Here is a 25,352-nt window from a genome sequence, read left to right on the forward strand (position 1 = left end):
GCTCTGATGTAAAGACTTCAGTGGTTTTTTTGGGGTTTTTTTCCACAAAATTTTTAAAATTGTTTACAAAACATGCGGTTTGATCATAAAGTGATTGTGAAAATGAATATTTCAATTTTGTTGCCCCCCCTCTGGTACAAACAGAAACTGTCCTAGATATGCTGAACATTAAATAATGAAAATATCAATCAATCAATCAATCATTCAATCAATCAATCAATCAATCAACCAGTCAATCAATCAACCTTTGTTTAAAACTTTATTTAAACTCTGAGTACAGCAAGGGTTGCCTTCATTTACAGTATAGCCAAGCATTATTCAAAATTATTATTATTACTACTATTATTATTATTATTAAGACAGCACAGCAGACTCTTACATTAAATAATGGTTCTTCAAGGTTTTTTACTAAAGACGATGGTTCTGTATAGCACCAAAAAGGGTTCTTCTACTGTTACAATGTCAAGCCTGAAACGATAGAAGAACCCTATTTTAGTACTATGTAGAATCCTTTTCAAGAAGGTTCTGTATAGAACTATATACAACACCATCGGTCTGAAGAACCATTTAATGATGAAAAGGTTCTTTAAGTGTCCATGAACATTGAGTATCCATATATAGAACCATTACCTTTACTAAAGAACCCTTGAAGAACCATCTTAATGAGAGTGAAGTATGATAGCAGATATTTTCACAGGTATGCTTTTCAGTTTGCGGGTATCTGATGTCTGTGATGAGACTATATAATCCAGATAACCTGCAGTCTGTGTACTGACTGTAACTGTGAACCTGCAGAGTGAGGAACCCTCAGCACCCTGCGGTCACTTCTTCACTAGTGGGCAGCAGCGCAAGCTTCAGATTCTGCAGACTGAAGGTGTGAAATGTCTCCTCAGTTGGACACTGCTTCCTCTTTCAGGCCTTCACACACATTTACATTAAAGGTGCCACAGAATGCATTCATTAAGTAGTCAAGCAGTTCTCTGATGTCTACATAGAAGGTGTGGAACTTTGGTTGAGGTGAAAAATACCCAGATGTAGTTTTACACTCATGTCAAAATAGACACAGCAGGAAAATATAATAAATCTCTGTGTAAATAAGCTGGTCCTCATACTCTTTCCATTAAATGGCTGAATTTATTCCCATCGGAATGAAAGGAATGTCACGGTGATACAACTCTATTAGAAACACCCATTAACCCTGTGAGATATCACAGCAACCACCTAGCAACCCCCAGACAACTACTGGAGATACAATAGAAACTGCCTCAGAACCATCCTAGGAAACCCTAGCAATTATCTGGGATACCCTAGAAACCATCCAACAACACCCTAGCAACCTCCTGGGATACCATAGCAAAACCCTAGCAAACACCTTAAAAAACACCTAGCAAGACCTTAGCAACCTCCTTGCAACACCACAGCAACCACATGGAATACTACAGTAACCACCTACTAACACCCTAGCAAACACCATAGCTACCTATTAGCAACACTATAGCAACCATCTGGAGTATTACAGCAACCACCCAGCAACACCATAGCAAATACCTGGCAGTACCTGGAATAATATAGCAACACCACAGTAGCCACCTGGAATAATATAGCAACCACCTAGTAACACCATAGTGATGCCATAGCACCTAGCCTCCTAGCAACACTATAGCACCCACCTGGAAAATTTCAGCAACCACCCTAGCAACTCCCTAGCAAACACCTACCATCACCCTAGAAAACACCAAGTAACACTATAACAACCACCATAGCAACCACCCAGCAACACCGAAGCAAGCACCTAGCAACACCTTAGGAACATCCTAGCATATCCATAGCAACCACCTGGAATAATACAGCAACCATCTAGCAACTCCCTGGCAAAACCCTAGCAAACACCTAGCAACACCCTAGCAACCTCCTAGCAACACTATAGCATCCACCTGGAATACTACAGCAACCACCTAGCAACACCCTAGCAAACACATAGCAACACCATAGCAAACACCTAGCAACAATATAACAACCACCTGGTATACTACAGCAACCACCCAGCAACACTGTAGCAAGCACCTAGCAACACGTTAGCAACCTCCTAGCATCACCATAGCAACCACCTGGAATAATACAGCAACCACCTAGCAACACCCTAGTAAAATCCTAGCAAACACCATAGCAACCACCTGGACGGTGTGGAGCGACATGTTAGCCTGTATTCTCCACCACTACAGACACAACACCAGCTGAGAGAACATCTTCTGGGAGAACACTGTTCTGTCCCCCCAGAACAGTTCCAGAGACTTTCACAAGTGGCCCTGAGACATTCACACCTCACTCAGACACTTCAGGCTGGTTTTTGCCTCATCACACGTCTGTATGTGTCAGAGCATACAGAAGTGTTGCTGTGTTAGGGGTTTGTCTCGATTTTTCTGAGAATATAAGGAGAACCCCGCCGTCTCCCGTCTGAGCTCAGACCTTTAAAGCACACACAGAGGCGGTGAGTACATCATCTACACTTATCTACAGACAAAACATTGTGCTGTTCAATCCTTCATTAACGTCTGCTCATTAGTTCTGTACACAGACACATGTATCTACATCTCATAGACTCTACAAACCACTTTAGAACTTCAGAACCCAAAAACTGTTTGAAGTACAGCTTTGAAATTAGTCCATGTAACCGTGAACTAAACAGACGATTTTATATGCAAACATCTGAGGTTTGAGCAGCTCTAGACAAAAAGTTTGTTGATTTTGAAAATACATTAGCATATTCTCTAGTGTAGAGAATTAAATATGCCAAATTTAAATATGCAAACTTTACTGCATGTAAACTCTAATATGTATAATTCAATGTCAATATAACCTCTAATATATATATAATTATTTGATGTATTTGAATATATTTTTGCATGTGACTGTATGGAAATTTTAAAACATTAACTTTAATAATAATAATAATAATAATAATAATAATAATTCATAGCTGATAAATGTTGGGTGGTTCCTCAGGTCAGATGTTCTCCCTCCTGCTGATCCTCCTGGCCGTCCCGCTGGCCGACGGCTGCCGGATTGCCCCCAGCACCGAGTGTGAGAAGCCTCAGTTTGTCCCAGGACACAACCTGGTGGGAGAGGTGCATATATTTATTTATTTAATCACACTTGTGTACTGGATTGTTCTGATTTTGCATCATAACAAGCACATTTTTTTACCTTGTTGACATTATGGAAGTCAGGGTTTAATGTGTGTTATTCTGCCCATATCCATCAAGTAAGTCTATTGTGATGAGGAGAAAAGCCACAGAACATGTTCTGATTGGTCTAAAGTGCTGACATTATATGTAGTTATAGTTTGGAGGAACATGCAATAGCGTCCCATTCAGTTTACGCTCCATAAGTTTGTTCACAAATCATGTATCATGGAACGTCATCACGAATAATATTTCAACTCTTCGCTCATTTCTAATTTCAGGTTGGCCAACCAAAGCTACTCTTATAAAAGATTGTTCTTCAAGGGTTCTTTAGTAAAGACAACGATCCTATATAGAACCATGAACACTCAAAGAACTATTTGTATACTAAAACAGTTCTTTGCATGGTAAAGTGATTGTTGAGAATCATGGTGCTATAACAGTTCTACATGGAACCTTTTTGAAAAGGGTTCTATATCGGACCGAGAAGGATTCTGCTGTTGTTTTAAGCTTGACATCGTAACAGTGGTAGAACCCTTTTTGGTGCTATATAAAAACATATACAACACACTCTCATTTCAAAACATTTCACCATGCAAAGAACCTTTTAAGTGTGAAAATGGTTGTTTGCGTGATCACGATTCTATAAAGAACCATTGTATTAACCAAAGGAGCCTAGAAGAACCATCTTATTTAAGGGTGTACTATCAATATAATCTATAATACCAATAAAAAGTATTAAGAGAAAATTACAGTGCTTTAAAAATGTGTGCGCATGGCAATCAAACAAAAAAGTGGAACAACTGATCAAATCCATCAAACCAATTGGCTAAAAAGTGGGTTCTTCAGTCTTTTGGTCACATTATTATTGTATTATATTATTTATTATACAAGAGCCATCAGGTGGATTCCTGGTGACCATATGAAAAGTGCTTCTCCGGAACGTCCAGTCTTCAGCTTCTGATTCCTCTGATTGTGTCAATCCATCTTGTAGCTGGTTGTCTTCATCCCCTTTTACCTTCAACTCTTCAAAGAATAGTGGTCTTTTCCAGACAACTGGTTCTTCAAAAGAAGAGCTTCTATTTGCCATCCAAGGTTCTCTTAAGAGTCCTCACCAGCACCAAAGTGCAAAGGCATCTATATTCTTTCCTTTTCATTGTCCAACCATACAACCAAAGAGAAGATCAGCCTGGACACTTCTGATCTTAGTCTGTAGAATCAAATTGTTGTATTTGAAGATCTTCTCAAACTCCTTCATCCCTGTTCTGTTGTTTTTATTTCTTACGTGTTGGATTCTCCTAATAATTGATCTGAGCAGGTAAAAGCCGCCTACCATTTCCACAACGTCTCCATCAGTGGTGACGTCAGCAGTCTTCCCTGTTGTCCTATCCTTAGTCTTCTTCATGTCGCATCACGTTCTCCAATATCTTCCTGAGTTTGTTCCCAAATGTTCTTGAGAAAGATCCTGAGAAAAAGTGTCTGTCAGATTCATGATGTGTTCTTAAAGCACAGAACTGTTCTCACCTCTGTGCTCTTGAGAGTGTGTAGATTCTGTTCTATCCTAAGAACAAACCTCACATAGAGAACACTGGTGAGTCAGAATCTTCGTCAGTGGGTTTAAGAAGGAATTTTTTCTGGTTGGTGAATGGGGCCCATTTTTTCACTCAATCTTTCAACTTCAGATCCTCCAGATCTTCTGCCATGACTGTTGTATCAACCACATATCAAGGGTTGTTCACCAATCCTGAACGCTTGGCCATCTTTTTCCAGTCCTGCCTTACTAATGACAGCTTCTGCTACTAGATTAAACAGGTGTGGGGACAGTGGGCAGCGTTGTCGGCCTCCTTAGCCAGAGTTTGTCCATTTTCTCTTATGGCTGTGGGAAGTTTGGTCACATGACTACTGATTATTAATAATACAGTAGAAAATCCAGATTTGGTAGTATATATAAGAATGTTACCTACACGTAATCGAAAGTATCAAGTAGGTGCTGTTAGATGCTGCTCCAAGCTACCATTCGACATGTCATCCGTTTAGACCAATCAGAACAAGCATTTCTCCTCAACACACTAAATTTACTGGACAATCATGAATGGGTTAAGATACTTAGTGTTTTATGTGCTGTCACCTGACCATTATATACTGACCATGAGCGAATTCTTTCTCCGAGGGGTTTGATATCGTCCGGATGAAGACCAGCGGAGCCTTCGTGGTGAACGTTAGAGACTACATGACGGGTGGAGATCATGGAAACTGCACCATCTGCTCCAACCGGCTGCTGAACTTGGAGCAGAAGCTGCCAGCGTCTGTGCTGGACTGGAGGGTGAAGGTCCACTGCCGCCGCAGCATCAGCGCCAAGGTGTACGAGTCCAGCAGCTCCATGCTGAAGGAGACCTCCAGCTCCTCCTCCGTCAGCTTGAAGGTGGAACTAGGCATCCCCTATGTCGCCGGCGTGGCTGTGGGAGGCACTCACTCTCGATCCTCCAGATTCGCCCAGAGCCACTCGTCAAAGGACAAATTCTCCTACACCAGCCACAAGTTCTCCTGCAAATACTACTCGTGAGTACGAGCGAGAGCGGTCAGAGCACGACTGAGGGCCCGAGATGAAGGCAGTGATCCTTATTCAGCAAAGTTATGCTCAATAACTTCACACAGGGCTTCGGAATACAACTACAATGGTCCACAATTATTAAATTGCGAGTAATGAAGTTATAATACCTTTAAAATAAAGTGGCTATAGGTTGTAACTTTGGCTTTTCACATTGAACGCTGGCGTTAATTATAAAGAATTTTTTACAGTGCGTGGTAGCAAAAGTATTGAATGTTATTAAATAATAAGCATATCTATTTGTAGCCATTTCTTGATGTAAAATTACTATGAATAGTGATTTGATCAGTGAGATCTGGTCACTGCTTTTCGAGATCTGGTCACTGCTTTTCCGAAGCATTCAGACTGTTTTATTTAATTTTTTAGTTAATTCTTGATGTTATCCAGCTCTCTAAGCTCCTTTCCTTATCTGATATTACTTTTTACAGCTTCCTACAAACTATCTGAGACCTGCAGTATGTTAGACGCATATTACAATAATTTAATACATTAAACTCTTCGAGGCTAGTGGCACAAACCATCTCTGTTTAAAGAGCGGTCAGAGACAGAGCACTGTGCTCAAAACAGACATATAGACTGTAGTAAAACCAGATAAACATGAAACTTAATTATATGATATAGAACTGGAACATATTATATATCATCACTGTCCAAAGAAAAACTGAACAGCCTTTTTTTTTTGCAGGGTTTACTTTTCTTCATCATTTGAGCTCAGCATCACTTTGAGGGAACATTTCATGATGAATGGACCAATAAAAATGCGCCAAAATTGCTTTGAAAAAATCTCTTTCCACTGATTTACATTAAAGAGTGTTTTTGCCCTCTGCTGTAAAGTTACAAATGTGGAGATATATGTTTTTGTGTGGACAGTGATGACATGTATATGTCATGTATATGTATATTGTATTATTACATGTAGGTACATACATGTGGTATATTATATATACATACACATACACACACACACACACTATATATATATGCACCTTGTATCTCCAAAATGGTAACTTTACAGGAGAAGGAAAAAAACAACTGTAACTTCTAATGGAAGTTTTTTCCAAGTCATTTTGGGTCGTTTCTTTTAGTCCATTCATTATGAAATTTACACTCAATGTAAAGAACAACATGTAATTTCAAATTATGTCAAAAACTGAAAAACATCAAAAATGGAGATACAAGTTTTTCTTCTGACATCAGTGATATACTACATGCATATGTGACATTATTATTATCACACACACACAAACAAAATAGTAATATTACAATTCAATTACAATATTTAAATCTTTATCTGTTTTGAAAATTCCTGTTGATCTTTACATTGTGTATGAATTTCATAATGAATGGACCAAAAGAAATGAGCAAGCAAGCAAGCAAGCAAAATGTATTTATATAGCGCTTTTTACAACAGGTGTTGTCACAAAGCAGCTTTACAAAACAATCAGTATTACAGAGAGAAGAGAAAAGAAGAAAGAATATCCGGGTCCGAGCCCCCATGAGCAAGCCAGCGGCGACGGTGGCCAGGAAAAACTCCCTAAAAGAGGAAGAAACCTTGAGAGGAACCAAGACTCAGAAGGGGAACCCATCCTCCTCTGGTCGACACCGGATAGCAAACATTATTAGTATGAAGTTTTATAGTAAAGTCGGAAAAGAAAAGATCTGAGGGTGAGGACTGCACAGTGCTGTACAGCAAGAAGCTCAGTGGTGGTCAAACCGGTCCAGAAGGCTGGTGAGCAGTGGCACCAATCAAGGCAGAAGAGGCAACAGCATCAAACGCACAGGATGGCTGACCACAGATTACAGTAAAACAGAGCAGTGTAGACTCCAGCAGGTCTAGATCTGACAGGGAAGACTAGTCACCAAGTGCTTGACTGTACAAATAAGTTTTTAGCCTAGACTTAAAGATTGGGGCTGTGTCTGATTCCCGAACATTAGCAGGAAGATTATTCCAGAGCTGGGGGGCTTTGTATGAGAAAGCTCTCCCCCCTGATGGAGCTTTATTAATTCTAGGTACCAGTAGTATGCCAGCACCTTGTGATCTAAGTAGGCGTGACGGTTCATAGTGGGAGAGGAGCTCACTCAGGTACTGAGGGGCGAGTCCGTTTAGAGCTTTATATGTCAGTAATATAGTTTTATAATCAATGCGAAATTTAACTGGTAACCAGTGCAGGGCTGATAAAACTGGACTAATATGGTCAAACTTCCTAGTTCTTGTGAGGACTCTGGCTGCAGCGTTCTGGACTAGCTGAAGCTTGTTAAGGCTTTTGCTGGGACATCCAGACAGCAGGGCATTACAATAATCTAGCCTTGAAGTGATAAATGCATGAACTAGCTTTTCTGCATCCTGAAGAGATAATGCATTTCTTAATTTAGCGATATTGCGGAGATGCAGGAAGGCTGTTCTAGTGATATTGGTTATATGTGTGTCGAAGGACAGATCAGCGTCTATCATGACACCAAGATTTTTAATAGATAAGCTTGATGAAACTGAGAGATTGTTAAGTTTTAGTGTTGAGTTAGACAATTTGTTTCTGGCTAATTTTGAACCAAGAAGCAGGACCTCTGTTTTATCTGAGTTAAGTAGCAGAAAATTATTTGACATCCAATCTTTTATGTCTTCTATACAGTCCTCAATCTTACCAAGTTTAATTTTATCATCCGGTTTGCTTGATATATATAACTGGGTGTCATCAGCATAACAGTGGAAATTTATGCCGTGTTTACTGATAATGGTGCCTAGTGGTAGCATATATATTGTGAATAATATAGGTCCTAAAACAGAGCCTTGTGGAACACCATACATTACTTTTGCACAAACAGATGATTCACCCTTTACATTAACAAACTGATATTGATCAGTGAGGTAGGACCTGAACCAGGAAAGAGCTGTTCCTGTTACCCCTACAAGGTTTTCTAGTCTGTCTAGTAGGATAGAGTGGTCTATTGTGTCAAATGCTGCACTAAGGTCAAGGAGGACTAACAACGACACATTTCCTTGGTCCGTGAATAATAGAAGATCATCTATATTTTTTACTAATGCTGTTTCTGTACTATGATGTGGCCTAAAACCAGACTGAAATTTTTCATGTAGATTATTCCTATGCAAATAAGGGCTTAATTGTTTTGCTACCACTTTTTCCAGGATCTTAGATATAAAGGGGAGATTTCAGATATAATCTATAATTTGATAGTTCACAGGGATCGAGGTTAGCTTTCTTAATCAGCGGTCTAATTACTGCAAGTTTAAAAGTTTTTGGGATATATCCGAGGCTAAGAGAGGAGTATATTATTGACAGAATAGGCTTAGTTATCTCTGGTAAGATTTCCTTGAGTAGATCTGTAGGAATTGGGTCCAGAATACAGGTCGATGGTTTTGCAGAAGAAACTATTTTGACTAGTTCATTGTATTGGAGTAATGTAAACGATTCCAGCCTATCTGGAGTGACTCTAATATTCGCAGGGTCTAGACTGGAATTATAAGCCAGCAGGTTTGTGGAGTTTAACTGTGTGTTCAGAATTTTCTGTCTAATTTTTTCAATTTTATCACTAAAGAAATTCATAAAATCATTGGGGCTATAGGCTGATGGCATCTGGGGTTCAGTGACTCTTTTGTTCTCTGTTAGTTTGGAAATTGTGCTAAATAGTAGTCTAGGATTGTTCTTATTGTTTTCTGTGAGAGAGGAGAGATAGGCTGAACGTGCTGCAGTAAGAGCTCTTCTATAGTCTATAAGGCTCTCCTTCCAGGCGGACTGGAACACTTCTAATTTAGTCAGACGCCATTTTCGCTCTAGTTGTCTGGCAGTCTGTGACCCAAAATGACTTGAAAAACGTGATGTGTGTGTGTGTGTGTGTGTGTGTGTGTGTGTGTGTGTGAGTATAAAAGATATATATATATATATATATATATATATATATATATATATATATATATATATATATGTGAAATAAAAGATATAAAATGAAACATTCACACAGTATAAAGCTGCTGAGATCAAATGATACAGAACGATAGCAGGTGAACCGAATGAGACATTTCTGGTCCTGGAGGCTGTTTTTCTGAACATTTTCTGAACTATTTCTGAACATTTTAATAACGTGAGATGTATATATAAATATATATATCAGAGATATAACACACATTCTGATGAGGTGTCATGATGCTTTGTAAGCTAATGTTAGCATGATTAGCTCTAGGTTTCTGGACTGGTGAGCTAAAAGTTCCACGGTGGAAAGTACAGTAAACTCAGAAGAAGAGAGAAATGCTTTCAAAGCTGATTTCAGATGGTTTGACAGGTTCTCACTTCAGAGCGTGTGCTCAGCAGGTGTGGTTTGGAGGCTGTTATTTCTGACACGCCTGTGAAAAACATGCAGTTTTACAGAGCCCTTTGGTTTTACTACAACCACAGCACACGTAAAAACCAACCAACCCTCTGGGTTCTGAGGTTGCTCTCTCACGATCTGTTCCTCTCTCCTTAAATCCTCCTCTAAAGATTCTTCATAGAACATGATCCCACATATGTTTCATATCTAAATGCTCCGTTATCTTCATCAATACTTTCCAAACCCGCTGCAGCAGCTTCAGCAGCTGTAAACTCTCTGACACCATTTCACACAAGCCTCCGATGTGGACTGAAGGGTGGAAGAACGAAGGGTTTCCGGCGTGACGGTCAATCCTTAGTGATCTCCCGAGTGTCCGTCGGTCAGTTTCACACAGAATGTAGATGGACACACGAATCCAGCAGCTCCACACGGTGAGAGGCAGATGACGTGTATCTCAGTCCCTCTTCATAGGCTCATAACTCAGACTTGAATCTCAGAGACTCAAGACTCAACTCAAACTCTCAACTCAGAGACTCAACACTTGACTCAGACACTAACCTCAGAGACTCAATTCGGAATCATACCTCAGAGACTCAACTCAGACAGTCAACTCTGAGACTCGAGACTCAACTCGGACTTTCACCTCAGAAACTCAACTCAAACAGTCAACTCTGAAACTCGAGACTCAACTCGGGTACCTTTTCTGCCAGAGTGGAACATTTGTCAGATCGGTCGAATGGAAACGCTGGTGAAGCTGTTTGGTTGAATTATTGGGGCATTAAGGAACGCAGCAATGAATCCAGGCAGTGGTCCCAGCCATAGTTTGCAATACAAAGTGGAACTTTACACTTCCACTTTAGCAAACACGGAAGTGTGAGAAAGGTCTACTGGTTCTGTCGTTCTTGTCCGTAGAAGGGAGTCATACAGTGTTACAAGTAACTCTGAAATAACTTTGAGGCGAGTGTACAATGATTTAGCGTTGTCCGCCATGTGAATTACGTTGCTAATTAGCTTCCATTGCCTGTTAGCTACATTGGCCTTGTAGCTCCAGTGCAAACATTGGACACCAAACATGTCTTTGCTGATCGGTTACATTTATATATCTTTTTCTTCCCAGGTTCCGCCTTCATTCCCGGCCGCCTCTGACCAAAGAATTCCTCGGCTCCATCAAAACTCTTCCTGCTCAGTACAACAGCCAGTCTAAAGCCAGATACGAGAGCTTCATCTCCACCTACGGCACACATTTCCTGCGGCAAGTGGACCTGGGCGGCCGTGTGCACTCCACCACCGCCGTCCGCACCTGCCAAGTGTCCATGACCGGCCTGTCAGTGCAGGACGTCAGCAACTGTCTGTCATTGGAGGCTTCGGCCATCATCAAGGGCGTTAAGGTGAGCGGGCAAACAAGCTACTGCAAAAACAAAGGCAAGAAGCTGCAGAAGAGCAACAGCTTCTCTGGATCCTTCTCAGACCGGGTCACTGAGGTTCTGGGAGGAGATGGAAGTCACGGTGACATTCTGTTTGCTCCAGACAAGCAGAAAGGCTACACCGCCTGGCTCAAGACGCTGAAGACGGTCCCCGGAGTGGTGTCCTATAGGCTGAGTTCTCTCCACATGCTGGTTCGGAATGACACGGTCAGAAGAACCAGCCTGCAGAAGGCCATCAGAGCGTACATCATGAAGAGTGCCGTCTCCCTGTCCTGCTCCTCCAAGTGCAAGAACGGACGCAGGATCAACTGTGCCTGCAAGTGCAGCGGCCATCAGAGGATCGACTCTAACTGCTGCCCTAGCCAGCCAGGCATAGCCACCCTCACGGTCACAGTGGAGCGAGCGGCAGGACTCTGGGGAGATTACTTTTCCAAAACCGATGGATATGTCAAGATCTTCTACGGAAGTCAGGCCGACACCACTCGGGTTATCTGGAACAACAACTTCCCCATCTGGAACCACGTCAAAAAGTTCGAAACTGTGGATCTGACAAAGAGAATGTGAGTAAATATTCATTTCAGTGGCACATGGGGTTTGATATACAGTGGAGAACTGTGACTTTCAGATCTAGGCCTTCAATTTGGGCCATAAAACTCGAGGAAAAAACCCACCTCAACAGCAATGTTAACTTCTGCTCGCATCCCTGTAGGACTCTAGTAGTAGTCTACTAGTGCAATGAAATTTGCAGTTATGCTCTGCATTAGGCACATGGATGTAACTCCTGCAGGGTTTAAGGTGAACTGGAAAATTTGACTTTCTCAGTAGCGAGCTCTGGTGCAGAGCTGCCGCCTTTGTTTATCATTTCTAACAACCCACTGATTAGGTCGCCACTCGTATTCAGTTAGTGACCTATCTAGAACATTCAGAAGGCCTAGAGTGATGTTTTTTCAAAAACAAAATTGGTTGATTCTGTTATTTTGTAATTTGTAACTTAATTTTCCCCATATCTTCTAACTCCACCTTCTCAGGCAGGTAAGGTTTGAGGTGTGGGATCGTGATAACAGGTGGGATGATGATCTTCTGGGTAAAGCGGCTCTGGTGCCCAACCAAGGCAACAACATGAAGAAGAGTTTCCGTCTGAAGCACGGCACGCTCTACGTCTCAGTCACTGCGGTCTGCGGCCCGCACCTGAGCGGCCCAGTGTGTGAAAAATACGTCCCGTCGCCCACATCCGAGGACCGCCTCACCTACCTGAATGCCTTAGAGGGTCACAGGCGCACCTTGATTCAGGGACCCTACGAGCCGGTGCGGAACAGCAGCTTCCTCTGAGCTTCAGGCTCAAATACATGCTGCATGTCAAGAGTTCCAAGATGCCAAATGATGTCTGATTCCTGCTGTTGCTTTTTTAATGAAATTATTTTACTCTGTAAAGGCTCAGTGATCATATAGCAGCTCTGTTCTAATGCTCTGCTTAGCCTGTCCCTTCATTGTTATTAGGCTTAACTAGTATCTCCAGCAGCGCCGTGGGGACCGCTGCTCAGGGGAGTTGAATTTTAGTCCTACAAAGTTTAGTTCCAACAGCAGCTAAAAGTACCAATGCACCTGTTCCCCAGTTCATCTGTACCCCTGTTCCTCTGTTCACCTACTCACCTGTACCCCTGTTCCTCTGTTTACCTACTCACCTGTACCCCTGTTACTCTGTTCACCTACTCACCTGTTCCCCTGTTCCTCTGTTTACCTACTCACCTGTTCCCCTGTTCACCTGTTCACCTACTCACCTGTTCACCTGCTCCTCTGTTCACCTACTCACCTGTTCCCCTGTTCCTCTGTTCACCTGCTCACCTGTTCCCCTGTTCCTCTGTTCATCTACTCACCTGTTTCTCTGTTCCTCTGTTCACCTACTCACCTGTTCCCCTGTTCCTCTGTTCACCTGCTCACCTGTTCCCCTGTTCCTCTGTTCATCTACTCACCTGTTCCTCTGTTCACCTACTCACCTGTTCCCCTGTTCCTCTGTTCACCTACTCACCTGTTCCCCTGTTCCTCTGTTTACCTACTCACCTGTTCCCCTGTTCACCTGTTCACCTACTCACCTGTTCACCTGTTCCTCTGTTCACCTACTCACCTGTTCCCCTGTTCCTCTGTTCACCTGCTCACCTGTTCCCCTGTTCCTCTGTTCATCTACTCACCTGTTCCTCTGTTCCTTTGTTCACCTACTCACCTGTCCCCCTGTTCCTCTGATCACCTACTCACCTGTTCCCCTGTTCCTCTGTTCACCTACTCACCTGTTCCCCTGTTCCTCTGTTCACCTACTCACCTGTTCCCATTTTCCTCTGTTCACCTACTCACCTGTTCCCCTGTTCCTCTGATCACCTACTCACCTGTGACCCTGTTCCTCTGATCACCTACTCACCTGTTCCCCTGTTCCTCTGATCACCTACTCACCTGTGACCCTGTTCCTCTGATCACCTACTCACCTGTTCCCCTGTTCCTCTGATCACCTATTCACCTGTGACCCTGTTCCTCTGTTCATCTACTCACCTGTGACCCTGTTCCCCTGTTGACCTATTCACCTGTGACCCTGTTCCTCTGCTCACCTGTTCGCCAGCTCACATGTTCCCCTACTCACCTGTTCCTCTGTTCCTCTGTTGACTTATTCACCTTTTCTCCTTCCCCTGTGTTCCCCTGTTTATCTGTTCCTCTGTTCACCTGTTCACTGATTTACCTGTTCACTCGTACTCCTGCTCACCTTTGGTTGGTCTAGTGCAGTGGGTCACACCTGTGTCCTCCCTCCCCACTCCAGACTGGGGTTTAAGCCCCTGTTTGGATGAACACGCTGCACTACTGTCCTTGGCCAAGACTCCTATCACACCCCTCACCTGCCTGAGCAAAAATGACCAGACTGTCAATCACTCTGAATGAGATCATCTGTCAGATGCTGTTAATGTAAAAGCTCACCTGTTCACTGACTCTCCTGCTCCTCACCTGCTGAATCAGGTGTGTTGGGTCATTTCTGCTGGGACTAAACAGACTGGACTGAACTGCGTGTGCTCAAGTCAGCGAAAAGGCTTTTTGTATTAAAGACCTGTTTAATCTTATGTTTATCCCTGCATGCAGTGGACCTTTGATCATCTCTGATATAAATAACCAGCAATGTGCTTTATACAAGAATGAAAGCAGGAATATAAAACTGTTTTTAAAAGGAAGGAGGATGGAGACGGATTTCTCTCTAGCAGTGTTTTTAATACCTTTTTAATACTCAAGCCTCATGGTCTCGTTGATTCTCCCCCTTTTCTTTTTTTTTTACACAACTTCCTCTCTTCCCACATCATGTGATTTCCCCAAACCAATCACAAGACACAACAGATACAGTGTATCACAAAAGTGAGTACACCCCTCACATTTCTGCAGATATTTAAGTTTATCATTTCATGGGACAACACTGACAAAATGACTCTTTGACACAATGAAAAGTCGTCTGTGTGCAGCTTATATAACAGTGTACATTTATTCTTCCCTCAAAATAACTCAATATACAGCCATTAGTGTCTAAACCACCAGCAACAAAAGTGAGTACACTGAATTGAGAAATGCTGGTCATTTTCCCTCCAAAATGTCATGTGACTCGTTAGTGTTACTAGGTCTCAGGTGTGCATAGGGAGCAGGTGTGTTCAAATTTGTAGTACAGCTCTCACACTCGCTCATACTGGTCACTGAAAGTTCCAACATGGCACCTCATGGCAAAGAACTCTCTGAGGATCTTAAAAGATGAATTGTTGCGCTACATGAAGATGGCTAAGGCTACAAGAAGATTGCCAACACCCTGAAACTGAGCTGCAGCACAGTGGCCAAGATCATCCAGCGTTTTAAAAGAGCAGGGTCCACTCAGAAAAGACTTTTGGCTTTAAAGCAGCCAACCAACTGGAAACGGGCGTTAGGATCATGTGGTCATTTTTTACCACCCGTATTCCGCCAATGCCTCCTCCCTGAATACGGGTGGGAAGTTAAAAGAGGCGGTAAAAGATCACAGTGGGGGTGTTGCGGTTGGAGGTCGAGCTGGCCGCGTTTACAGAGGCACTGCGGGTCCGATCTACACTGAAATAGGCAGCTTTGATCCAAATAAACCAAAAATAAAGCTCAAAACGCCAGACACGAGAACCAAATCCACCACGGACCATCACCATGCAAAGAACTCTTCAACCATCCAAAGGGCTCTTGGAGTGTTTAAGGTTCTACATAAAGCCATTTGCTTTACTAGAGAACCCTTGAAGAACTGCTTTTTCAAGTGCGCATGATTCTCTGCATGGTGAAGCGGTTCTTCAGGTTGATGGAGAATGTGTTGTACATAAGATAGAAGAAGAGCTCCAAAGATTCATGATGATGGAGGCGAGATGATGCTCCTCCATACAGATAGACTGGTGATGTCTGGACACACAAATCAGATCTGATCGCTTGTAAATAACAGAGTGGACAGTCGCTTTGAAAGATCTGGTTGGAGAAAGAGTCTGCAGGGTGAACGCAGCCGTAGAGCTCTCCTATACAGGGAGGTAAACAGGCTTCACCACCTCCACCTGGAGAGCTAACCACACCTGAAGATGCAAAGTGCACCCAGACTTGCCGTTAACCTCTATACATAAAACACAAACATGTTGTTTCTTTGAAACTGATGTCTGAAGATAATACAAGATTCCTAACTCACCAGGAATTCTGGGAAACTCCGCCCTGTACTCTCTCACTACTCGTCTTTTTGAGTTTGTTCTGCTCACTGACTTATGCACACTTGAATTTTTGTCCAGCTTGGCTTGACTGAGTGACAGAGACGTGTTGATATCTTAGACCCAGTGAATAAAGGAATAAACACACGTTGCTTTTAATGGAAGTCAATGGAACCAGAATTTCTGTCCAAGTCCTTTTAGGCCGTTTCTTTTGGTCCATTCATCATGAAATTCACACACAGTGTAAAGAGTAACAGGTGTTTTCACAATAAACACTGAAAAATGACAAAAATGAAGATACGGTCTGAGTATTTCAGAAACTGCTGATCTACTGGGATTTTCATGCGCAACCATCTCTAGGGTTTACAGAGAACGGTCCGAAAAAGAGGAAATAGCCAGTGAGCGGTCAGTTGTGTGGACGAAAATGCTTTGTTGAGAGGTCAGAGGAGAATGGGCAGACTAGTTCCAGATGATAGAAAGGCAACAGGAACTCAAATAACCAACCAGAATCTCTGAGGAACGTTTGCAACACCTTGTTGAAAGTGTGGCACGAAGAATTAAGGCAGTTCTGAAGGCGAAAGGGGGTCCAACCGTTTACTAGCAAGGTTGTACCTAATAAAGTGGCCAGTGAGTGCTTTTCTGTCTGTAACGGCGCTGAACTGGCTTTGTGTGTGGAAGGTTCTGTATGAATAAACCTGCCTTACGCTGATCTGCGGTGAGCAGTGAGGGGGCGGGGCTGAGCGGCTGATGGACAGATAAAGGGACGGTGTGGTTTGTATGGGAGGCTCTCTGTGTCGGGCCTGCTTGTACAGTAGCTGAACAGATGAACAGGTAGAGCGGCTCACGCACCGTTTACACAGAGTAAACAAGGCAGACTGGAGGCCTGTGGTCAGGCTTTCAGCAGCATGTGTGAACTGTTGGGTGGGTGGTGTTCGGCGTCTGTGTGGCGGCTCGGGGGTCAAACAGCGCCGGGGGGTGCAGGCGCGGCTCTCTTACAGTGACCAGCACGTTTTGGACGTTTGTTTGTTTAGGTCTACACAGCTAAGAAAAGGGTTCTACAAATATCTTGGACTGAATGTAGGTACTTAGGCTCTGCATATATTCCCAATATGGTATTCCGATACATCCCAATCCCGCGTGGTTTGTCTGGCAATTCAAATGGTTTAATGACACAGTTACTACTGACGTGGTTATTCAACTGTATTTAATTTAACCTCTTAAAAGTTGTATTTCACACTTCTGCAGTCTAATCCTGATAGCAAGAGGACAGTGGGCCACTGCTGGGCCACTGCTGGGCCACTGCTGGGCCACTGCTGGCAAAGATTGCAGTCCACTGGTATTTTGCTCATTGCTTTAATAACCAGCGATGTCAAAGGTCTGCTGAATAAGAAGAAGAGAGCCTTTAAAGACAACAACCAGGAAGAGCTTAGGAACATACAGAGGGAGCTCAAAGTCCAATTGCGAGAGGCCAAGGAGTCCTACAAGGTGAAGGTGGAGCAGAATTTAAGGGAGAATAGCATGAGGGAGGTATGGAATGGTATGAAGAACCATCACAGGCTGTAAGCAGAGGATGGACAGTGCGTTAGACGGTGACGCAGAGAGAGACAATGAGTTCAACATCTTCTATAACTGGTTTGACTGCCCTGTTCAGATCTTTACAGCACCTGCATGTCCAGCAGTCACCTCCACACCCTCCCTCTTCACAGCTCCTGGAGCTTTTGTCTCTGCCTGCCTGGACATCAACACCTCAACTTCTTCTACTGTTATTCAGTGTATAGTGGTAGTGTATAGTGGTAGTGTGCAGTGGTAGAGTATAGAGGTAGTGTACAGTGGTAGTGTTCATTGGTAGTTTATAGTGGTAGTGTTCAGTGGTAGGGTTCAGTGGTAGTGTATAGTGGTAGTGTATAGTGGTAGTGTTCAGTGGTAGAGTATAGTGGTAGTGTACAGTGGTAGTGTACAGTGGTAGTGTATAGTGGTAGTGTTCAGTGGTAGTGTATAGTGGTAGTGTTCAGTGGTAGTGTATAGTGGTAGTGTGCAGTGGTAGAGTATAGTGGTAGTGTACAGTGGTAGTGTTCAGTGGTAGTGTATAGTGGTAGTGTTCAGTGGTAGTGTATAGTGGTAGTGTGCAGTGGTAGAGTATAGTGGTAGTGTACAGTGGTAGTGTTCAGTGGTAGTGTATAGTGGTAGTGTTCAGTGGTAGTGTATAGTGGTAGTGTTCAGTGGTAGTGTACAGTGGTAGTGTTCAGTGGTAGTGTATAGTGGTAGTGTATAGTGGTAGTGTATAGTGGTAGTGTGCAGTGGTAGTGTATAGTGGTAGTGTTCAGTGGTAGTGTTCAGTGGTAGTGTTCAGTGGTAGTGCTCAGTGGTAGTGTATAGTGGTAGTGTGCAGTGGTAGTGTATAGTGGTAGAGTTCAGTGGTAGTGTATAGTGGTAGTGTTCAGTGGTAGTGTATAGTGGTACTGTTCAGTGGTAGTGTATAGTGCAGTTCACGGTACAGCCTGTAGGTGGTGCCTGAAGTCTATACTTCCGCCGACAGGCCACTTTATTAGGAACACACATTGTACTTGCACTCACTGACCACTTTATTGGAATTACCCACCTTGTGCTTCCACTAAGTGGTCACTTTATTAGAAACACCCACCTTGGGCTTCACTTGAACACTGCCTGAAAACCCAGCAACCACCTTAGAATACCACTGCAACCACCTGGCAAAGCCCAAGCAGCCACTCACAATAACATAGCAACCGCTTAGCAACACCCTAGAAACAACCTAAACATATCACAGTAACCATCTGACAACACCCTAGCAACCACCTGGGACCTGCTTAAGCTGCACACTCATCACATTTATCAGTAAATGTACTTTCTCTTAGTGTTATTGCTGTTATTGCATTTATGTGCATTTATGGCAATGCTCCTACATATCTGAAAGAACTCCTCACCCCACAGACCTCATCACGATCCCTTCGTTCTATGACACAAGGGGGCGCTGTAGTCCAGCACAAAGTGACCTTCATCCACACGACCGAACTGCTTCACCAGCTCATCCGCTGGCTCAGCCACTGCTGGGCCACTGCTGGGCCACTGCTGGCAAAGATTGCAGTCCACTGGTATTTTGCTCATTGCTTTCATAACCAGCGATGTCAAAGGTCTGCTGAATAAGAAGAAGAGAGCCTTTAAAGACAACAACCAGGAGGAGCTTAGGAACATACAGAGGGAGCTCAAAGTCCAATTGCGAGAGGCCAAGGAGTCCTACAGGGTGAAGGTGGAGCAGAAGTTAAGGGAGAATAACATGAGGGAGGTATGGAATGGTATGAAGAACCATCACAGGCTGTAAGCAGAGGATGGACAGTGCGTTAGACGGTGACACAGAGAGAGACAATGAGTTCAACATCTTCTATAACTGGTTTGACTGCCCTGTTCAGATCTTTACAGCACCTGCATGTCCAGCAGTCACCTCCACACCCTCCCGCTTCACAGCTCCTGGAGCTTTTGTCTCTGCCTGCCTGGACATCAACACCTCAACTTCTTCTACTGTTATTCAGTGTATAGTGGTAGTGTATAGTGGTAGTGTGCAGTGGTAGAGTATAGTGGTAGTGTACAGTGGTAGTGTACAGTGATAGTGTTCAGTGGTAGTGTATAGTGGTAGTGTATAGTGGTAGTGTGCAGTGGTAGAGTATAGTGGTAGTGTACAGTGGTAGTGTTCAGTGGTAGTGTACAGTGGTAGTGTTCAGTGGTAGTGTACAGTGGTAGTGTTCAGTGGTAGTGTATAGTGGTAGTGTGCAGTGGTAGAGTATAGTGGTAGTGTTCAGTGGTAGTGTACAGTGATAGTGTTCAGTGGTAGTGTATAGTGGTAGTGTATAGTGGTAGTGTGCAGTGGTAGAGTATAGAGGTAGTGTACAGTGGTAGTGTTCAGTGGTAGTGTACAGTGGTAGTGTTCAGTGGTAGTGTATAGTGGTAGTGTTCAGTGGTAGTGTATAGTGGTAGTGTGCAGTGGTAGAGTATAGTGGTAGCGTACAGTGGTAGTGTTCAGTGGTAGTGTATAGTGGTAGTGTTCAGTGGTAGTGTATAGTGGTACTGTTCAGTGGTAGTGTATAGTGGTACTGTTCAGTGGTAGTGTATAGTGGTAGTCTTCAGTGGTAGTGTATAGTGGTAGTGTTCAGTGGTAGTGTATAGTGGTAGTGCTCAGTGGTAGTGTATAGTGGTAGTGCTCAGTGGTAGTGTATAGTGGTAGTGTACAGTGGTAGTGTATAGTGGTAGTGTGCAGTGGTAGTGTATAGTGATAGAGTGCAGTGGTAGTGTATAGTGGTAGTATCCAGTGGTAGTGTACAGTGGTAGTGTTCAGTGGTAGTGTATAGTGGTAGTGTATAGTGGTAGAGTATAGTGGTAGTGTGCAGTGGTAGTGTATAGTGGTAGTGTGCAGTGGTAGAGTACAGTGGTAGTGTACAGTGGTAGTGTACAGTGGTAGTGTTCAGTGGTAGTGTATAGTGGTAGTGTTCAGTGGTAGTGTATAGTGGTAGTGTATAGTGGTAGTGTTCAGTGGTAGTGTATAGTGGTAGTGTTCAGTGGTAGTGTATAGTGGTAGTGTATAGTGGTAGTGTTCAGTGGTAGTGTATAGTGGTAGTGTTCAGTGGTAGTGTATAGTGGTAGTGTTCAGTGGTAGTGTATAGTGGTAGTGTATAGTGGTAGTGTATAGTGGTAGTGTTCAGTGGTAGTGTATAGTGGTAGTGCTCAGTGGTAGTGCATAGTGGTAGTGCTCAGTGGTAGTGTATAGTGGTAGTGTACAGTGGTAGTGTATAGTGGTAGTGTGCAGTGGTAGAGTTCAGTGGTAGTGTATAGTGGTAGTGTACAGTGGTAGTGTATAGTGGTAGAGTTCAGTGGTAGTGTATAGTGGTAGTGTTCAGTGGTAGTGTATAGTGGTAGTGTTCAGTGGTAGTGTATAGTGGTACTGTTCAGTGGTAGTGTATAGTGGTAGTGTTCAGTGGTAGTGTATAGTGGTACTGTTCAGTGGTAGTGTATAGTGGTAGTGTACAGTGGTAGTGTATAGTGGTAGAGTTCAGTGGTAGTGTATAGTGGTAGTGTTCAGTGGTAGTGTTCAGTGGTAGTGTATAGTGGTAGTGTACAGTGGTAGTGTATAGTGGTAGTGTTCAGTGGTAGTGTATAGTGGTAGTGTGCAGTGGTAGTGTTCAGTGGTAGTGTGCAGTGGTAGTGTACAGTGGTAGTGTATAGTGGTAGTGTGCAGTGGTAGTGTATAGTGGTAGAGTTCAGTGGTAGTGTATAGTGGTAGTGTTCAGTGGTAGTGTATAGTGGTACTGTTCAGTGGTAGTGTATAGTGCAGTTCACGGTACAGCCTGTAGGTGGTGCCTGAAGTCTATACTTCCGCCGACAGGCCACTTTATTAGGAACACACATTGTACTTGCACTCACTGACCACTTTATTGGAGTTACCCACCTTGTGCTTCCACTAAGTGGTCACTTTATTAGAAACACCCACCTTGGGCTTCACTTGAACACTGCCTGAAAACCCAGCAACCACCTTAGAATACCACTGCAACCACCTGGCAAAGCCCAAGCAGCCACTCACAATAACATAGCAACCGCTTAGCAACACCCTAGAAACAACCTAAACATATCACAGTAACCATCTGACAACACCCTAGCAACCACCTGGGACCTGCTTAAGCTGCACACTCATCACATTTATCAGTAAATGTACTTTCTCTTAGTGTTATTGCTGTTATTGCATTTATGTGCATTTATGGCAATGCTCCTACATATCTGAAAGAACTCCTCACCCCACAGACCTCATCACGATCCCTTCGTTCTATGACACAAGGGGGCGCTGTAGTCCAGCACAAAGTGACCTTCATCCACACGACCGAACTGCTTCACCAGCTCATCCGCTGCGGAGACAGGGCAGAGACTCATCAGACCCCCAACATAGAACACGCATGGAAAAACTACTTTTCCAAGGAAGACTTCAGCCCCGGGCGGCACGGTGGCGTGGTGGGTAGCGCTGTCGCCTCACAGCGAGGAGGGCCTGGGTTCGATTCCCCGGCCAGGCGACCAGGGTCCTCTCTGTGTGGAGTTTGCATGTTCTCCCCGTGTCTGCGTGGGTTTCCTCCGGGTTCTCCGGTTTCCTCCCACAGTCCAAAGACATGCAGTCAGGCCAATTGGACATGCTAAATTGCCCCTAAGTGTGAGTGACTGTCTGTGTCTGTCTGTCTGCCCTGCGATGGACTGGCGACCTGTCCAGGGTGTATCCTGCCTTTCGCCCGAAGACTGCTGGGATAGGCTCCAGCATCCCCCCGCGACCCTGACGGAGAAGCGGCTTAGAAAATGGATGGATGGATGGACTTCAGCCCCCTACAGGCTGTACCATGAACTGCAGTTAAGTGTGTACAGGGCATGTCTAACAAAAAAAAAGTCCTCCTGATCCTCCTGACCTGAATGTCCTGACCAATACTGTAATAATATTTTAGTGATGAAGTAATATTTACTATAGAGAGATGCACAGAAACAGGGGCTTTAACTTTAAAGATTCTATTCATGTGTAGCTGTATCTGTGATGGTGATCTGTGTACAATACATGATGTGTTTTATTTGGAAGAGTAAAATTTTCCATTAACATGCTGTGGCACTGTTACCATCACTGAGTGTGTTTACATGCACTTACTAATCCTGAAAATCTGAACATACATCATCTATACGATGAAGAATATTTAAATCCTTCATTTCGTCCGGCGTGTATTTGGTTTCAGCGCCACTCCAAAGGTGTTCTGCTGCATCTCATGGACGACGCTGCTCGCTTATTTCCAGTACCGCCGTCTGTTTTCGCACACGCTCAAACTGAGAAAGCCGAAAAAGAAATCAGAGTCAGAGCTCACAGCACTGAGAAATCTGATTACTGAGCTAAAATCCAGCCTCTTTGTCAGATTTCTAGATCGGAGTGTGATGTTTACATGACCATTTGAATAATTAGATAACTGCAGAAATCAGATTATGATTGGATTGTTGACTACATGTAAACACACTCATTTTTGGAGTTCAGTGTTGAAACGGCTTCAAAGAGCGACTTCTTTAGGCCTTGACTTTAGACTCGGGACTTGACTTTAGACTCGGGACTTGACTTTAAGACTCGGGACTTGACTTTAAGACTCAGGACTTGACTTTAGACCCGGGACTTGACTATAGACCCGGAACTTGACTTTAACACCCTAGCAACCACCTGGGACCTGCTTAAGCTGCACACTCATCACATTTATCAGTAAATGTACTTTCTCTTAGTGTTATTGCTGTTATTGCATTTATGTGCGTTTATGGCAATGCTCCTACATATCTGAAAGAACTCCTCACCCCACAGACCTCATCACGATCCCTTCGTTCTATGACACAAGGGGGCACTGTAGTCCAGCACAAAGTGACCTTCATCCACACGACCGAACTGCTTCACCAGCTCATCCGCTGGCTCAGCCACTGCTGGGCCACTGCTGGGCCTCTGCTGGCAAAGATTGCAGTCCACTGGTATTTTGCTCATTGCTTTCATAACCAGCGATGTCAAAGGTCTGCTGAATAAGAAGAAGAGAGCCTTTAAAGACAACAACCAGGAGGAGCTTAGGAACATACAGAGGGAGCTCAAAGTCCAATTGCGAGAGGCCAAGGAGTCCTACAGGGTGAAGGTGGAGCAGAAGTTAAGGGAGAATAACATGAGGGAGGTATGGAATGGTATGAAGAACCATCACAGGCTGTAAGCAGAGGATGGACAGTGCGTTAGACGGTGACGCAGAGAGAGACAATGAGTTCAACATCTTCTATAACTGGTTTGACTGCCCTGTTCAGATCTTTACAGCACCTGCATGTCCAGCAGTCACCTCCACACCCTCCCGCTTCACAGCTCCTGGAGCTTTTGTCTCTGCCTGCCTGGACATCAACACCTCAACTTCTTCTACTGTTATTCAGTGTATAGTGGTAGTGTTTAGTGGTAGTGTGCAGTGGTAGAGTATAGTGGTAGTGTACAGTGGTAGTGTTCAGTGGTAGTGTATAGTGGTAGTGTTCAGTGGTAGTGTATAGTGGTAGTGTTCAGTGGTAGTGTACAGTGGTAGTGTTCAGTGGTAGTGTATAGTGGTAGTGTATAGTGGTAGAGTATAGTGGTAGTGTGCAGTGGTAGTGTATAGTGGTAGTGTGCAGTGGTAGAGTACAGTGGTAGAGTACAGTGGTAGTGTACAGTGGTAGTGTACAGTGGTAGTGTTCAGTGGTAGTGTATAGTGGTAGTGTTCAGTGGTAGTGTATAGTGGTAGTGTATAGTGGTAGTGTTCAGTGGTAGTGTATAGTGGTAGTGTTCAGTGGTAGTGTATAGTGGTAGTGTATAGTGGTAGTGTTCAGTGGTAGTGTATAGTGGTAGTGTTCAGTGGTAGTGTATAGTGGTAGTGTATAGTGGTAGTGTTCAGTGGTAGTGTATAGTGGTAGTGTTCAGTGGTAGTGTATAGTGGTAGTGTATAGTGGTAGTGTTCAGTGGTAGTGTATAGTGGTAGTGTTCAGTGGTAGTGTATAGTGGTAGTGTATAGTGGTAGTGTTCAGTGGTAGTGTATAGTGGTAGTGTTCAGTGGTAGTGTATAGTGGTAGTGTTCAGTGGTAGTGTATAGTGGTAGTGTATAGTGGTAGTGTATAGTGGTAGTGTTCAGTGGTAGTGTATACTGGTAGTGCTCAGTGGTAGTGCATAGTGGTAGTGCTCAGTGGTAGTGTATAGCGGTAGTGTACAGTGGTAGTGTATAGTGGTAGTGCTCAGTGGTAGTGCATAGTGGTAGTGCTCAGTGGTAGTGTATAGTGGTAGTGTACAGTGGTAGTGTATAGTGGTAGTGTGCAGTGGTAGAGTTCAGTGGTAGTGTATAGTGGTAGTGTACAGTGGTAGTGTATAGTGGTAGAGTTCAGTGGTAGTGTATAGTGGTAGTGTTCAGTGGTAGTGTATAGTGGTAGTGTTCAGTGGTAGTGTATAGTGGTACTGTTCAGTGGTAGTGTATAGTGCAGTTCACGGTACAGCCTGTAGGTGGTGCCTGAAGTCTATACTTCCGCCGACAGGCCACTTTATTAGGAACACACATTGTACTTG

At 43.7% G+C, this 25,352-nt stretch overlaps 1 protein-coding gene across 1 annotated transcript; it reads left to right on the forward strand.

Moving 5' to 3' along the window:
• The first annotated feature begins 2,463 nt into the window (after positions 1 to 2,463).
• Positions 2,464 to 13,126, forward strand: LOC108438447 (perforin-1-like). The gene is made up of 5 exons (XM_037535175.1): positions 2,464 to 2,488; positions 3,004 to 3,125; positions 5,353 to 5,741; positions 11,228 to 12,094; positions 12,563 to 13,126. Exons 2-5 carry the CDS (start codon positions 3,009 to 3,011, stop codon positions 12,861 to 12,863), a joined length of 1,674 nt encoding a protein of 557 aa, XP_037391072.1. The 5' UTR covers positions 2,464 to 2,488; positions 3,004 to 3,008; the 3' UTR covers positions 12,864 to 13,126.
• Positions 13,127 to 25,352: the final 12,226 nt, after the last annotated feature.

This window comes from Pygocentrus nattereri, chromosome 27, assembly GCF_015220715.1.
Source record: "Pygocentrus nattereri isolate fPygNat1 chromosome 27, fPygNat1.pri, whole genome shotgun sequence".
Lineage (NCBI taxonomy): Eukaryota > Metazoa > Chordata > Actinopteri > Characiformes > Serrasalmidae > Pygocentrus > Pygocentrus nattereri.